This window comes from Salvelinus fontinalis, chromosome 12 (assembly GCF_029448725.1).
Source record: "Salvelinus fontinalis isolate EN_2023a chromosome 12, ASM2944872v1, whole genome shotgun sequence".
NCBI classification, from domain to species: domain Eukaryota; kingdom Metazoa; phylum Chordata; class Actinopteri; order Salmoniformes; family Salmonidae; genus Salvelinus; species Salvelinus fontinalis.
The window spans coordinates 40,033,244-40,051,442 of NC_074676.1; the positions used below are offsets into that span (position 1 = coordinate 40,033,244).

Sequence of the window (18,199 nt, forward strand, 5' to 3'; positions counted from 1 at the left end):
CCACCACCACCACTACCACCACCACCACCACCACCACCACCACCTAGCTCACAGATCCACCACCATCACCAGCACCACCACCACCTAGCTCACAGATCCACCACCACCACCACTACCACCACAACCACAACCACCACCACCTAGCTCACAGATCCACCACCACCACCTAGCTCACAGATCCACCACCACCACCACCACTACCACCACCACCACCTAGCTCAGTAGAATGAAAGAAGGTATGCACATAAGTTAAGGAGTCATAAATAGACTCCTTCAGTAAATACTGTATAACTCTGTCCTCAGGTTGAAAGAGATCTCTCACGCAGCTGGGGCTGTATTGGGGTTAGTTGTGGGGTTGTGCACACCACACGCGTGTGTATGTGTGTGATCAAGAAGCCCTGCAGCATAGGCCGATTCCAACCGTCTCTGGGTGGGTCTGTAGATTTATACCAGGCTCAAAGGCTCTGAGTGCAGAGAGTGATTGATGCCAGGCTCAAAGACTCTGAGTCCAGATAGTGATTGATAGCAGGCTCAAAGGCTCAGAGTCCAGATAGTAATTTTCTGGATCCAATGGAAGCTACAGTACAGAGCTAAAGTTGAGAGTCCCCACGGGGAGAGCAGACTCTGAGATAAGGCAGTCCGCGATTGATGAAGTACAGTATACATCATGCAGCTATACTGCCAGCTGTCAATAGGATGGCAGAGGACAACAAAAGGGAAGATTTTTCAATACATAATGAATACAGATGTTGCATCTTAATTTGATCACCCTGTTGCAGGAGAACTTTCATTTAATGCAGGAAATATAAAACCTGTAGGGTATTTGAGGTATAAAAAAGGCTTCGGAAGTTTGTAATTTCCACTTTGAAATTTCCAACTTGATTTTCCCTTATGAAAAATGTATCAACCCCTACAAAAATATCCATAAAATATAATCCACATAATAATTCACATTTCATGTTGCTCCGGGATTCTTTTCCTGCTGTAGCAAACTGGCTCAAATGAAGATCCTACATGTGTGTCAGACACAATATCATGAGAACAACAACTAGATGTGCTCACTGTGCTGTCCTTTCTTGGATTTAGACCAAATATAACACAAAGTAAAAACGTATTTCTATCCTGTTTAGTCCAAGTTACTCAATTCTTTCATCATCACATTCTAGCTCTTGGCTGGGAGTGGACTTTTAATTGCTTCTGATTTTCTGGAAAAGTTTGGGAAGCTGGAAGAACAGAGCACTTATTTGTGCTGCACATGTACAGTACAATAGCATCCAAAACTCTCTGAAGCTTGTAACCATTCAACCGTGAACAGAACAGCTCCAGACACAGCTCCTGATTTTATCCTGTTCTCAACTCCTGTACTTTGTAGCCTCTCCTTGTCCGTCGCCACCTGAGAGACGCAGTGTCCTTTCACGGTGCCGTGGCTCACTACTCCTGTATCACTCACACCCAGAGGGAGCCAGGAAGACAGGCAGAGGAGTCCTATCTTTTCTGCATTCTGATACACTATACAGTATCTACAAAAGTATATCGACAACCCTTCAAATTAGTGGATTCGGCTATTTCAACCAAACCCGTTGCTGACAGATTTATAAAATCGAGCACACGGCCATGCAATCTCCATAGACAAACATTAGCAGTAGAATGGCCTTACTGAAGAGCTCAGTTACTTTCAATGTGGCACCGTCATAGGATGCCACCTTTCCAACAAGTCAGTTTCATCAAATTCCTGCCCTACTAGAACTGCCCCGGTCAACTGTAAGTGCTGTTATTGTGAAGTGGAAACGTCTAGGAGAAACAACTGCTCAAAGTGGTAGGAAGTGGCCACGAAGTGGTAGAACACACAAGCTCACAGAACTGGACCGCCAACTTCTGAAGCGCGTAGCAACAAAACAAATTCTTTACTCGGTTGCAACACTCACTACCAAGTTCCAAACTGCCTCTAGAAGCAACTTCAGCACAATAACTGTTCATCAGGAGCTTCATGAAATGGGTTTCCATGGCCGAGCAGCCGCATACAAGTCTAAGATCACCATGCGCAATGCCAAGCGTCGGCTGGAGTGGTGTACTTGTATTTTTATTTATTATGGATCCCCAAGACAGCAGCTACTCTTCCTGGGGTCCGGAAAAATTAAGGCAGCTATACAATTGTAAAAACATTACAATATATTCATAACAGATTTCACAACACACTAAGTGTGTGCCCTCAGGCCCCTCATCCACTACCACATATCTACAACACAAAATCCATGTGTATATGTGTGTATAGTGCGTATGTTATTATGTGTGTGTGTGCATGTTTGTGTTGCTTCACAGTCCCCGCTGTTCCATTAGGTGTATTTTTATCTGTTTTTTAAATCTGATTCTACTGCTTGCATCAGTTACCTGATGTGGAATAGAGTTCCATGTAATCATGGCTCTATGTAGTACTGTGCGCCTCCCATAGTCTTTTCTGGACTTGGGGACTGTGAAGAGACCTCTGGTACATGTCTTGTGGGGTATGCATTAGTGTCTGAGCTGTATGCTAGTCGTTTAAACAGACGGCTCGGTGCTTTCAACATGTCAAATACAAGTAGTGATGAAGTCAATCTCTCCACTTTGAGCCAGGAGAGATTAACATGCATATTATTAATGTTAGCTGTCTGTGTACATCCAAGGGCCAGCCGTGCTGCTCTGTTCTGAGCCAATTGCAATTTTCCTAAGTTCCTCTTTGTGGCACCTGACCACACGACTGAACAGTGGTCCAGGTGCGACAAAACTAGGGCCTTGTTGATAGTGCTATTAAGAAGGTACAGTAGACAACACTTTATTATAGACAGACTTCTCCCAATCTTAGCTGCTGTTGTATCACTATGTTTTGACCATGTTTACAATCCAGGATTACTCCAAGCAGTTTAGTCACCTCAACTTGCTCAATTTCCACATTATTTATTACAATATTTAGTTGAGGTTAGGGTTTAGTAAATGATTTGTACCAAATACAATGCTTTTAGTTTTTGAAATATTTAGGACAAATGTATTCCTTGCCACCCATTCTGAAACGAACTGCAGCTCTTTGTTAAGTGTTGCAGTCATTTCAGTCGCTGTAGTAGCTGACGTGCATAGTGTTGAGTCATCCGCATACATAGACACTCTGGCTTTACTCAAAGCCAGTGCCATGTCGTTATTAAAGATTGAAAAAAGTAAGGGGCCTAGACAGCTACCCTGGGGAATTCCAGATTCTACCTGGATTATGTTGGAGAGGCTTCCATTAAAAAAAGCCTCTGTGTTATGTTATCCAGAATATAGCAGGGGATGTAAAGCCATAACACTTACGTTTTTCCCACAACAAACTATGATCGATAATGTCAAAAGTCACACTGAAGTCTAACAAAACAGCCCCCACAATCTTTTATCATAATTTTATCTCAGCCACTCATCAGTCATTTGTGTAAGTGCTGTGCTTGTTGAATGTCCTTCTCTATAAGAGTGATGAAAGTCTGTTGTCAATTTGTTTACTGTAAATTATCCTTGTATCTGGTAAAACACATTTTTTCCCTAAATGTTACTAAGGGTTGGTAACAGGCTGATTGGTCGGCTATTTAAGCCATTACTATTCTTTGGTAGTGGAATGACTTTCGCTACCCTCCAGGCCTGAAGGCGCACACTTTCTAGTAGGCTTACATTGAAATGATAGGAAATAGGAGTGGCAATTTCATAAATGTGTCAAGTGCAACGTCTGTTTGCTCCTCATTACACACCACAGACCAAGAAATATTATTTACATCAACAACATAGGAATCACTACAAAACTTATTGTATGACCTCTTACTGTCACACCCTGGCCTTAATTATATTTGTTTTCTTTATTATTTTAGTTAGGTCAGGGTGTGACATGGGGGATGTATGTGTTTTGTATTGTCTAGGTTTTTTTGTATGTTTATGGGGCAGTGTTCAGTCTAGGTGTATGTATGTCTATGGTTGCCTAGATTGGTTCTCAATTAGAGACAGCTGTCTATCGTTGTCTCTGATTGGGAACCATATTTAGGCAGCCATATTCATTAGGTAGTTGGTGGGTGATTGTCTATGTGTAGTGTTTAGTGTCAGCACTATTTGTTATAAATCTTCACGTTCGTTTGTTGTTTTTGTATAGTTTGTCAATTGTTCTTCGTCTTCGTTTATTAAATATGTATTCATTTCACGCTGCGCCTTGGTCCTCCTCTCTTCAATGTTACGACGAACGTGACAGAATCACCCACCAAGATCAGACCAAGCAGCGTGAAAGAGAGGAACAGCGCGTTGTGAAACCGGACTTGGGAGAAGGATCTGGGCTATACAACCTGGGAGGCGATAGAGCACTGGTCGATCGATCCAGAGGGAGTGCCGGAGCCCGCCTTGGATTCAATGGAACAGTGCGAGGAGGGATACAGGAGAATGGAGGAACGGAGACGTTATAAAGGTACGCGGCTAGCACAGAAGCCCGAGAGGCAGCACCAATAATTTTTGGGGAGGGGGCACACGAGGAGATTGGCTGAGTCAGGTAGGAGACCTAAGCCAACTCCTCGTGCTTACCGTGGGGAGCGTATAACTGGTCAGGCACCGTGCCATGCAGAGATGCGAACGATGTCTCCAGTGCGCTATTCTAGCCCGGAGCGCTCTATTCCAGCTCCTCGCATTGGCCGGGCTAGAATGGGCATCCAGCCAGGTAGGAGAGTGCCGGCTCAGCGCTCCTGGTCTCCAGTGTACCTCCTTGGGCCAGGATATCCTGCGCCGGATCTGCGTACTGTCTGCACAGCCCGGTGCGTCCTGTGCCAGCTCCCTGCATTTGCAGGGTAAGTAGAAACATCCAGCCAGGACGGGTTGTGTCAGCTCTACACTCCAGACCTCCAGTACGCATTCATAGCCCAGTACGTCCTGTGCCTGCTCCCCGCACTCGCCCTGAGGTGCGTGTCCCCAGCCCAGTACCACCAGTGCCTACACCACGCACCAGGCTTCCAGTGCGTCTCCAGAGCCCTGTTCCTCCTCCCCGCACTAGCCTTGAGGTGCGTGTCCCCAGCCCGGTACCACCAGTTCCGGCACCACGCACCAGGCCCACTGTGCGCCTCCAGGGTCCAGTATGCCCTGTTCCTCCTCCCCGCACTAGCCTTGAGGTGCGTGTCCCCAGCCCGGTACCACCAGTTCTGGCACCACGCACCAGGCCTACTGTGCGCCTCAGCAGGCCAGAATCTGCTGTCTGCCCAGCGCCGCCTGCGCTGCACGTCTGCCCAGCGCTGTCTGAGCTGCCCGTCTGCCCAGCGCCGCCTGAGCTGCCCGTCTGCCCAGCGCCATCTGAGCTGCCCGTCTGTCCTGAGCCTTCAAAGCCGCCCGTCTGTCCTGAGCCTTCAGAGCCGTCCGTCAGTCAGGAGCCGCTAGAGCCGTCCGTCAGTCCGGAGCCGCCCGTCAGTCAGGAGTTGCCAGAGCCGCCCGCCAGTCAGGAGTTGCCAGAGCCGCCCGTCAGTCAGGACCTGCCCGCCAGTCCAGAGCTGCCCCTCAGTCCGGAGCTGCCCCTCAGTCCGGAGCTGCCCCTCAGTCTGGAGCTGCCCCTCAGTCTGGAGCTGCCCCTCAGTCCAGAGGCGCCCATCAGTCCAGTGGGGTTAATTTGGAGGGTCGCCGTTAAGAGGTGGCAATGAAAGCGGGGATTGACTATGGTGGGGTGGGGTCCACGTCCCGCACCCGAGCCGCCGCCGTGAGAAGGCCCACCCGGACCCTCCCTTCTGTGTCAGGTTTTGCGGCCAGAGTCCGCACCTTTGGGGTACTGTCACACCCTGGCCTTAGTTATCTTTGTTTTCTTTATTATTTTAGTTAGGTCAGGGTGTGACATGGGGGATGTATGTGTTTTGTATTGTCTAGGGTTTTTTGTATGTTTATGGGGCAGTGTTCAGTCTAGGTGTATGTATGTCTATGGATGCCTAGATTGGTTCTCAATTAGAGACAGCTGTCTATCGTTGTCTCTGATTGGGAACCATATTTAGGCAGCCATATTCATTAGGTAGTTGGTGGGTGATTGTCTATGTGTAGTGTTTAGTGTCAGCACTATTTGTTATATTTGTTATATAGCTTCACGTTCGTTTGTTGTTTTTGTATAGTTTGTCAAGTGTTCTTCGTCTTCGTTTATTAAATATGTATTAATTTCACGCTGCGCCTTGGTCCTCCTCTCTTCAATGTTACGACGAACGTGACACTTACACACTATATTAGGCCCAGCCTTTAGAACGTTGGTTTTCCTACTATATTGCCATCACTACAGCCAATGGATCTGTATACTGCTTTCAAGCACATTTCTACAGCATTAGTAAAGATGTGATCAATGCATGTTAATGATTTCATTCCTGTGCTGTTTGTAACTACCCTGGTAGGTTGACTGATAACCTGAACCAGGTTGCAGGCACTGGTTACAGTTTGAAGCTTTTTCTTAGGTGGGCAGCTTGATGAAAGCCAGTCAATATTTAAATCACTAAGAAATTATACCTCTCTGTTGATATCACATACATAATCAAGCATTTCACACATATTATCCAGATACGGTCTGTTAGCACTTAGAGGTTTATAGCAGCTTCCCACAATAATGGGATTTAGGTGAGGCAGATGAACCTGTAGCCATATTACTTCAAGAGTATTTAACATGAGATCCTCTCTAACCTTTACAGGAAAGTGGGTCTGAATATAAACAGCAACACCTCCACCACTGGCATTCTGTTATAACCTTGTATTGCTACCACTGTATCATCAAAGGTATTGTCTAAGTGAGTTTCAGAGATAGTCAGAATATGAAGGTCATATGTTACTAGCATGTTATTAATTTCATGAATCTTGTCTCTTAAGCTACATATGTTAACGTGGGCTATTTTGAGCACTTTTTTGGGATGCTTGCTTGCTTGTAAAGCTCGCCGACAGTGGACTCTGGAGCAGTGGAAACGCGTTCTCTGGCAGTCCGACGGACGAACCGGGTTTGGTGGATGCCAGGAGAACACTACCTGACCCAATTCATAGTTGCCAACTGTAAAGTTTGGTGGAGGAGAAATAATGGTCTGGGGCTGTTTTACATGGGTTCGGTCTAGGCCCATTAGTTCCAGTGCAGGGAAATCTTAAAACTACGGCATAAAATGACATTCTAGACAATTCTGTGCTTCCAACTTTGTGGCAACAGTTTGGGGAAGGCCCTTCCTGTTTCAGCATGACAATGCCCACGTGCACAAAGCGATGTCCATACAGAAATGGTTTGTCGGACTTGACTGGCCTGCACAGAGCCCTGACCTCAACTCCTTTGAACACCTTTGGGATGAATTGGAATACTCTTGTGGCTGAATGGAATGGAAGCAAGTCCCTGCAGTAATGCTCCAACATCTAGTGGAAAGCCTTCTCAGAAGAGTGGAGGCCATTATAGCGACAAAGGGGGGACCAACTCAATATTAATGCCCATGATTTTGTAGATGTTCGACTAGAAGGTGTCCACATACTTTTGGTCATGTAATGTAAGTTAGTCCCTGGCTACAGAACCAACATGCACAATACTATGAGTATACTATGCATCTTCATTCAGGAACAACAACAACCCATGCGGCACCCCATTTTGTCTGACTGGAGAACTTTTACTGGGGTTGAGGAATGGGGTTGGTAGGGTTTGTCTGTCTGATGTGTGTGTGTGTGTGTGTGTGTCCGTGTGTGTGTCCGTGTGTCTGTGTGTGCCTGTGTGTGTGTCTGCTGGTGTGTGTGTGTTTGTTTGTTCAAAGGGCAGATGCCATCTTAATCAGACAGCGTTATGAAAGGCACTATCAATGGCTTCATTTGATATTTTGGAACAATACACAGCTTGATTTTTACACAGCCTGAAGTGAAAGGAGCAATAGCTTTTTCCTACAGGAGATGGTTACCGAAACACATCATGAGCCTTTTGATCCACTTTCAGGTCAACACAGTGTTATCCGCCATAGCTCTGTGAGTATGAGAAATGAAAAGTAGGCTAGTATATGAATAAAGCTACTGTATATGATATACAGGTTAGGTTAGCTCTTGTATGAGACTACTTGGGAAGCTTTTGAAGCTTTATGCACAGGATGCTTCTCCTTAAAACACGTTTTCTCATTAAATATTTTATGTCAGGCACACGCATAAATTATGAATTTGGAGAAAGCGTATTAAACTACAGAAAGAATTTAAAGATGGGGCTTCCCTGTCGAGACCTATACGGCCAAGCTCGAAGAGACTACTGCAGTAATATAGGAGACAACATTGTCTAGACTACACTCAAGTACTTATCATAAAGAAAGAAAACAATATATTCAGTTCTGTCATGCATCTGTTTCCCAATTCAAATAACAACTACTAAAAGTAAGTCATTCACATCTGAAAGGAAGAAAAAGTGCATAGCTGAAATATATTCTGATGGTCAAAATAGTGCACAGTACAGATGTAGGATCTTAATTTGACCAGTTTCGTTTTTGATTATAAAAAAGTAATTATTCTAACGTGAAATGAGTTGTGATAGGCTACAATAGGCTATAGTTTAGGTGTACACTTGTATGTCGTAATGGAGATCAATATCTATCTTGTGTTATAAAGCTATATAAAACAATGGTTGTTGATGTGTACGGCTGCATTTCAAATACGTTTTAATGTCAAAGTAGGATCTACAGTAATAGGACAGTTATTCTCTCTTGTGATTTAGCGTTTAAGCGAGAGAGAAAGAGCACTGCAGCTTTTCAGTGACTTTATGTAAATCACAAGGCTCATTTGAATTTCCTGCAGTGCAGAAAAATTCTCAGCGACAACACATTAACCAAATTTAGATACTCCACCTGTACATCAAAAAGGGAAATAGTTGAAGAAATGACACATAGTATATTGGACAGATAAACCTAAAGTACACTATGATCTTAATACAGCAAAGTACACTGACTGCCACTAAACTGGCCATAAACCAAACCCTGTATAATCTACAACCTGTTATAATTGCATTGCTTTCAAGACAAATTAATAAAATTAATCTGACTACCAATCATCCTAATTGACTGCTTTGGAAACAAACTCAAACACACTGCAAACGGTTACCATTATCAAAGGCCTATACCCAGTCAGTCTGGCTCAAGGGAAATCCCCATAGCTTTAGCAATAAGCCATTTCAAGTGTAGCCTACAGTACCTGGGCTATTCATATTCATGTGAGCTGACCTGCCAGCATTACCTGAACGACAACTGAATACATATCAGGAGGAGCAGCATGAATTATAAATGCACATCACTAGAGCAATCAATGTGCCTCTCAGGTACTTGATGCCCAACATATCGGGTAAGGCCACAGATTACAACTGTACTCAAAAGCCACGGAATCAATTAGCCCTCACCTTAGTTTGCTTTAAATGTATGTAGTTCAGTCCTTGAGCTGTTCTTGTCTATTAATGTTCTGTATTCATGTTTCATGTTTTGTGTGAACCCCAGGAAGAGTAGATGCTGCTATTGCAATAGCTAATCGGAATCCTAATCTAATACCAAAATACCAATACCAAATGATTGAACCTTAAACAGACTGTATGAAGATGTGTGTGGCAACGAAGGGCATCAGGGAATTGAAAAGTCTAGTGAGCGTGTTGTAAACAGTGCTTTGGAAGATAGGATTTACTGAATACCAAAAATGTTGAAATATCTAGGCTACAAAGCCTTTGGAATAAATTATACATGCAACAACCTCTGTCTGTTGACAGCATTGGTTGTCCATACATTCTTTCTACAGAACCACATTATTATAGTCAGTAGGGCTGGGCAGTATACCTTATTTTACTATATACCGCTATTGATGCAGGAACCTGTTTGGGTTTTTACTTTACATTGTATATCAGTATTTCCATGTTTGTTTTGTTAAATGTGATATGCAAATCAGGCGTATGTAATGGACGTTTTTATGGTTTACTCCGTGTGTTACTTGAGTCTTCTTTCTCCCTCTCCTCCTGCTGCATGCTTGCATCCCACACCAAGCCCCGGCCCTTGTCACTCAAGGAGAGAGCACTCTCTTGCCATTCATTCTGCCGTCTGCATGGTCAGATGCAGAAAGATGTTGGTGACAACGATGCTGCTTTCTACAAGCGTTCTATAATGACACTATTAGTTCTGTCTAGAATACATTGTTAGCTTGCTAAATGTACTAAGTCAGACCAAACATATGTAGCTAATACAGCCTGGTACCAGTGCTGGTGTAGGCCTAGATACGCATGTTTTTTGCGCGATGGTATCTTCCAAATCAGAGAGGAGTAGTCGAAGCATGATTATGTTAACTAACTACATGAGGTAAGAAAACATGTAATATAACATCTAATTAGGTTCCCCTGGAAACACTGAGCAACACTTTAGCTCCGACACTGTCAATAATTCCTTCCTGGTTTATTCATTCGTTGTCATGTCAAACATTGTATTTTAGGTGCTTCCCACTATATTCCAACTATAGAATTAGATTAAACATTCTATTTCCATGATTCCAATAGTTCACCAATTAACTATGCCTAGATTGTTTTGCCCATATTATGCATCTCTGTGGGGTACAGTGTGGAAATGATAACAAAAGTGCAGGAAATGCAGAAATGTATTGAAATGCTGAAAGTTTTTTTTGTTTGAAGTTGGATGGAACAATATAAAACATTCAGAATGGAGAAAGCCCTATTGAAATCACTTATAATTTCCACCCTAGGGTCATGAACTACTCATAAAGAATATTTAGAACTTTATTATTCAAAAACATAAAATACTGTCAAATTTAAAATTTGTAATTTAAAAAAAAATATATAGTGATATGATATTTTGGCCATATCACCCAGTACTAATAGTCAGTGTAGCCTACCTGTTGATTGATGAGTCCAGTGTAGTCTACTGCTTACCTGTTGATTGATGAGTCCAGTGTAGCCTACTGCTTACCTGTTGATTGATGAGTCCAATGTAGCCTACTGCTTACCTGTTGATTGATGAGTCCAGTGTAGTCTACTGCTTACCTGTTGATTGATGAGTCCAGTGTAGTCTACTGCTTACTTGTTGATTGATGAACCCAGTGGAGTCTACTGCTTACCTGTTGATTGATGAGTCCAGTGTAGTCTACTGCTTACCTGTTGATTGATGAGTCCAGTGTATTCTACTGCTTACCTATTGATTGATGAGTCCAGTGTAGTCTACTGCTTACCTGTTGATTGATGAGTCCAGTGTATTCTACTGCTTACCTGTTGATTGATGAGTCCAGTGTATTATACTGCTTACCTGTTGATTGATGAGTCCAGTGTAGTCTACTGCTTACCTGTTGATTGATGAGTCCAGTGTATTCTACTGCTTACCTGTTGATTGATGAGTCCAGTGTAGTCTACTGCTTACCTGTTGATTGATGAGTCCAGTGTAGCCTACTGCTTACCTGTTGATTGATGAGTCCAGTGTAGTCTACAGTGTAGCCTACTGCTTACCTGTTGATTGATGAGTCCAGTGTATTCTACTGCTTACCTGTTGATTGATGAGTCCAGTGTATTCTACTGCTTACCTATTGATTGATGAGTCCAGTGTAGTCTACTGCTTACCTATTGATTGATGAGTCCAGTGTAGTCTACTGCTTACCTGTTGATTGATGAGTCCAGTGTAGCCTACTGCTTACCTGTTGATTGATGAGTCCAGTGTATTCTACTACTTACCTGTTGATTGATGAGTCCAGTGTAGCCTACTGCTTACCTGTTGATTGATGAGTCCAGTGTAGTCTACTGCTTACCTGTTGATTGATGAGTCCAGTGTATTATACTGCTTACCTGTTGATTGATGAGTCCAGTGTAGTCTACTGCTTACCTGTTGATTGATGAGTCCAGTGTATTCTACTGCTTACCTGTTGATTGATGAGTCCAGTGTATTCTACTGCTTACCTGTTGATTGATGAGTCCAGTGTAGTCTACTGCTTACCTGTTGATTGATGAGTCCAGTGTAGCCTACTGCTTACCTGTTGATTGATGAGTCCAGTGTAGTCTACTGCTTACCTGTTGATTGATGAGTCCAGTGTATTATACTGCTTACCTGTTGATTGATGAGTCCAGTGTAGTCTACTGCTTACCTGTTGATTGATGAGTCCAGTGTATTCTACTGCTTACCTGTTGATTGATGAGTCCAGTGTATTCTACTGCTTACCTGTTGATTGATGAGTCCAGTGTAGTCTACTGCTTACCTGTTGATTGATGAGTCCAGTGTATTCTACTGCTTACCTGTTGATTGATGAGTCCAGTGTATTCTACTGCTTACCTGTTGATTGATGAGTCCAGTGTAGTCTACTGCTTACCTGTTGATTGATGAGTCCAGTGTAGCCTACTGCTTACCTGTTGATTGATGAGTCCAGTGTAGTCTACTGCTTACCTGTTGATTGATGAGTCCAGTGTAGTCTACTGCTTACCTGTTGATTGATGAGTCCAGTGTAGTCTACTGCTTACCTGTTGATTGATGAGTCCAGTGTAGTCTACTGCTTACCTGTTGATTGATGAGTCCAGTGAAGCCTACTGCTTGCCTATTGATTGATGAGTCCAGTGTAGCCTACTGCTTACCTGTTGATTGATGAGTCCAGTGTATTCTACTGCTTACCTGTTGATTGATGAGTCCAGTGTATTCTACTGCTTACCTGTTGATTGATGAGTCCAGTGTATTCTACTGCTTACCTGTTGATTGATGAGTCCAGTGTATTCTACTGCTTACCTGTTGATTGATGAGTCCAGTGTAGCCCTCTAGAGTTGATGATAGGGCTCTTAGTGGTTTTGGCTGCGCTTTCCCGGGCTTCTCTGAGTGAAACTCTGACGTGTCGGTGAAGCTGTTGTTGTACACAACCATAAGAATGGTACCCATGGTAATAACGATAATGCCGATAACCCCATGGCACTATAATATGGAGGGAATTGGTAAAATAGGCTATATCATGAGGTACTCAACCAGTTTGCAAGAAGAAAAAAAAGCAGATTACTATTAGTTCGCCTAATTTCAGTTTATGTGACAAAACAAGTCAATGTATAGTGTAGAGAGTCATTGGACCATCTAAACAGCTGTGAAATATATTTTCAATAACCAAAAATATTGTACTTTCAGCTGTTTGAAACTGTTTGGCCTAAACACAACTGAAAAATAACCCAATTTAAGAACGGGATGCATATAAATAGTGCACACAGAACAGTTCTACCATTTCTTAGACTTGCTTTGAAAGAGAATGACAGATTCATCTCATATATCTATGTTTATTTTGTTGGGTGCCCAAAAAGCTACATATTGCAGCTTTAGTGACTTATTTATAGCATTTCTATTGTACAATATAATGACAAATGAGACATTTTAAACTCTTTTAACAGCTTAGAAAAAATGGTTGTGTGATGACAAATAATAGCATATATCTTCTTTCTGTGATTACATTTTATTTTTCTCATCTCATCCACTAGGCCTACTCAAAACAACAGATGCGCTCTATGGTTTAAAAACAATGACAGCTGTACGCTCTGGAACTCTTTAAATTATAATCTTTAAATCCATCATCCAACCCATTGTTATAGAGAGAGAGAAACATGTTTAAACAGGAGAGTACAGTAGACAAGACTAGCAGCACGATACTGTAGAAGTAGGCTAGATGTCTATTTTCCCCTTAACTTCGTTCTTTCAAAGAGTTTAAAAAAAAACATACCACTAGTGTCTTCATTTTGTGGATGTCCTCCGTAAATTGTCCACTTTACATCACGGTTTAAAAGCCCGAGCATCCACGTTTCTGAAAACGTTGCAGCCCGTCCACGATTGCGCCAAATAATACCTGACTTTCTCCCAGTGACAACGAGCGCATGCCTCAATGTAGCGGATTAGCGCTCGCGCTGATACAATACATCAGTTCTCTTCCCTCTCGCAGAATCCAGAGCGCCCTGTAGGTAACTCCGCATGGTCATAATGAACGCAGGGTTCAAGTATGGCACAATTTCATATAGTTCAAATTATTGATTGGGGACCTCTTTACTGAGGAATGTGATTGTTTCTCTTGAGTGTGTTTGAAATCTTGTATATTTGTAATATGTTGTATTTGGAAATTGTGTATGCAGTGCTCCCTTATAAAATATACATTGATCTCAATGGGACTCCCTGCTAAAATAAAGGTAAACTAAAAATTTCAGTATTAACAAATACCACCTGAGTGTCCACTACCACCTGTGTGTCCACTACCACCTGTGTGTCCACTACCACCTGGGTGTCCACTACCACCTGGGTGTCCACTACCACCTGTGTGTCCACTACCACCTGTGTGTCCACTACCACCTGTGTGTCCACTACCACCTGGGTGTCCACTACCACCTGGGCGTCCACTACCACCTGGGTGTCCACTACCACCTGGGTGTCCACTACCACCTGGGTGTCCACTACCACCTGGGTGTCCACTACCACCTGTGTGTCCACTACCACCTGTGTGTCCACTACCACCTGTGTGTCCACTACCACCTGGGTGTCCACTACCACCTGTGTGTCCACTACCACCTGGGTGTCCACTACCACCTGGGTGTCCACTACCACCTGTGTGTCCACTACCACCTGGGTGTCCACTACCACCTGGGTGTCCACTACCACCTGTGTGTCCACTACCACCTGGGTGTCCACTACCACCTGGGTGTCCACTACCACCTGTGTGTCCACTACCACCTGGGTGTCCACTACCACCTGTGTGTCCACTACCACCTGGGTGTCCACTACCACCTGGGTGTCCACTACCACCTGGGTGTCCACTACCGCCTGGGTGTCCACTACCACCTGGGTGTCCACTACCACCTGTGCCATAAATGTCTTGACCCCTTGTCTGTGAATAGCCTCAACAAGAGTACACATTACCAATCACCTGCCAAGTGTTGCCATGCAAAATACATTGGGAGCCCCCATGTGAATAGATAAATGGTAATACAATAATAATGATAATACATTTCATTTGTATAGCCTCATACCGTCTTACCATCTCCTCATCTAAATGTGGTAACCAAAGAAGAGTAACCAGAGCTCCCCATGGGAGAGCAGATTTTCTGGAAGCTGAATTCTAGTCTGAAGCTGCTCACCTAAGTTTGAAGATACAGTGTCCTTCAGCTTGAGGGAGGTGGCACTGGCAAACAAAGTAATTTTAAAAATCAATAGAAAACAATGCAAGTAGCCTAAGTTAAAGTAATAAAAGTGTGTGGAATAATTCAAGTCATTGTTTGGTCTCTTTTCACTCTGGCCTATAGATGTACATTTTAATAACATCATTGCCCTAATTAGTGTAATCGGCATGGGGTTAGGGTAATTAGTACTAATCAAAGTCTTATATTCACATGCACGCATTCATTTTATTTAATATCTTTTGATATGTCTAAGGACATTTGGTCTGGAAGGGATATGGCTCCAGTGTGTTGTACGCATAGCTAATTCAAACTGGTTTAACACTGCACTCATTCCACTATGACTAATGATGAAAGGGCGTATAAGGGCACATGAAAATTACCCAAAACTAAACTCATGAATAGGACCTGAGAGAGACTGGTAGAGGATAATGGAGAAGATGTCACTGCAGGAAGTGAAAAATACTGTTCATTCTTCCTGTGACAAAGCTGTGGTCCTGGCTAACTGTTGGCAAGCCACAGGGACACTGTCACATCAGAAAACAATTCAACAATTGACCCACTGGGCACAGACGTCAATTCAACGTCTATTCCACGTTGGTTCAACGTCATTTAATTGAAATGTTCAACGTTGATTCAACCAGTGTGTGCCCAGTGGGGACTTACAGTGCCTTGCAAAAGTATTCATACTCCTTGGATTTGTTTACATTTTATTGTGTTACAAAGTGGATTTAAAATTGATTTAATCAGATTTTTTTTGTCAACAATTTACACGAAATACTCTGTAATGTCAAAGCGGAAGAAAAAGTATTATTATAATTTATTTGTTAAAATTTGATAACTAAAATATAGTCATTGCATATGTATTCAGCCCCTTTGCTCAGGCAAGCCTAAATTAGTTCAGGGGTAAAATTACATTGACTCACTCTGTGTGAAATAATAGGGGCTGACATGATTTTTGAATGACTAACCTTTCCTCTGTCTCCCATACCATCAGTTAAGTATTGGAATTTAAGCACAGATTCAACTACAAAGACTAAGGAGATTTTCAAAAGCCTCATAAAGAAGGATAGTGATTAGTAGTTGGGTAACAATAACCAATCAGACATTGACTATGTCTTTAAGCATGGTTAAGTTAATAATTATGCTGTAGATTATATATTAAACCATCCAGACACAAAGATAGTCATCCTTCTGACTGAGCTGCAGGACAGGAATGAAACGGCTCAGGGATGTTACCATGAGGCCATTGGGGATTTATAAACAATTACAGAGCAATGGCAGTGATGGGAGAAAACTCAGGATGGATCAACAACATTGTAGTGACTCCACAATAATGACTTGATTGACATGCATCTTGCATGCAACAAGGCACTAAAGTAATACTATAAAAAAAGATTGCAAAGGAGTTCACTTTTTGGACTAAATGCAAAGCCTTATGTTTGGGGCAAATCTAACGCAACGTAACACATCACTGAGTAATTGCCTTCTTATTGTCCAGCATGGTGGTGGCTGCATCATGGTATGGGTATGCTTGACGTCGGCAAATACTGGGAGTTTTTCAGGATAAAAAGAAACAGGATGGAGCTAAGCACAGACAAAATCCTAAAGGAAACCTTCTTCATCCTGCTTCCAACAGACACAGGGAGATTAATTCATCTTTCAGCAGGACAATAACCTACAATCCTGGCTTAGGAAGGCCACCAAAAACTCTGAGATTTCCATACCCAACTATAACACTTTCCGTCAAGATAGAACTGCCAAAGGGGGAGGAGTTGCAATCTACTGCAGAGATAGCCTGCAAAGTTCTGTCATACTTTCCAGGTCTATGCCCAAACAGTTCGAACTTCTAATTTTAAAAATGAATCTCTCCAGAAATAAGTCTCTCACTGTTGCCGCCTGCTACCGACCCCCCTCAGCTCCCAGCTGTGCCCTGGACACCATCTGTGAATTGATCGCTCCCCATCTAGCTTCAGAGTTTGTTCTGTTAGGTGACCTAAACTGGGATATGCTTAACACCCCGGCAGTCCTACAATCTAAGCTTGATGCCCTCAATCTCACACAAATTATCAAGGAACCCACCAGGTACAACCCTAAATCCGTAAACATGGGCACCCTAATAGACATTATCCTGACCAACTTGCCCTCCAAATACACCTCTGCTGTCTTCAATCAAGATCTCAGCGATCACTGCCTCATTGCCTGTATCCGCCACGGGTCCACGGTCAAACGACCACCCCTCATCACTGTCAAACGCTCCCTAAAACACTTCTGCGAGCAGGCCTTTCTAATCGACCTGGCCCGGATACCCTGGAAGGATATTGACCTCATCCCGTCAGTTGAGGATGCCTGGTCATTCTTTAAAAGTTACTTCCTCACCATATTAGACAAGCATGCTCCGTTCAAAAAATGCAGAACCAAGAACAGATATAGCCCTTGGTTCACTCCAGACCTGACTGCCCTCGACCAGCACAAAAACATCCTGTGGCGAACTGCAATAGCATCGAAGAGCACCCGCGATATGCAACTGTTCAGGGAAGTCAGGAACCAATACACGCAGTCAGTCAGGAAAGCAAAGGCCAGCAAATTTGCATCCTGTAGCTCTAACTCCAAAAAGTTCTGGGATACTGTAAAGTCCATGGAAAACAAGAGCACCTCCTCCCAGCTGCCCACTGCACTGAGGCTAGATAACACGGTCACCACTGATAAGTCCGTGATAATCGAAAACTTCAACAAACATTTCTCAATGGCTGGCCATGCCTTCCTCCTGGCGACTCCAACCTTGGCCAACAGCCCCGCCCCCCCCGCTGCTACTCGCCCAAGCCCCCCCAGCTTCTCCTTTACCCATATCCAGATAGCAGATGTTCTGAAAGAGCTGGAAAACCTGGACCCATACAAATCAGCTGGACTTGACAATCTGGACCCCCTATTTCTGAAACTGTCCGCCGCCATTGTCGCACCCCCTATTACCAGCCTGTTCAACCTCTCCTTCGTATCATCTGAGATCCCCAAGGATTGGAAAGCTGCCGCTGTCATCCCCCTCTTCAAAGGGGGAGACACCCTGGACCCAAACTGTTACAGACCTAT

The 18,199-nt window shown here is 43.4% G+C and overlaps 1 protein-coding gene across 2 annotated transcripts in view; it reads right to left on the minus strand.

The window, feature by feature from the left end:
* LOC129867402 (alpha-N-acetylgalactosaminide alpha-2,6-sialyltransferase 5-like) overlaps nt 1–13,868 on the minus strand; it is a 48,310-nt gene extending 34,442 nt beyond the window's left edge. The window contains exons 1-2 of one of the 2 annotated variants that reach the window (XM_055940776.1): nt 13,675–13,868; nt 12,708–12,887 (exon numbers count right to left, since the gene is read on the minus strand). In XM_055940776.1, the coding sequence (XP_055796751.1) occupies nt 12,708–12,887; nt 13,675–13,689 (195 nt within the window). In that variant the 5' untranslated portion in view covers nt 13,690–13,868. The remainder of the gene's footprint in view (nt 1–12,707; nt 12,888–13,674) is intronic. The other variant, XM_055940777.1, reaches the window with a different exon arrangement.
* Between the last annotated feature and the right edge of the window lie 4,331 nt (nt 13,869–18,199).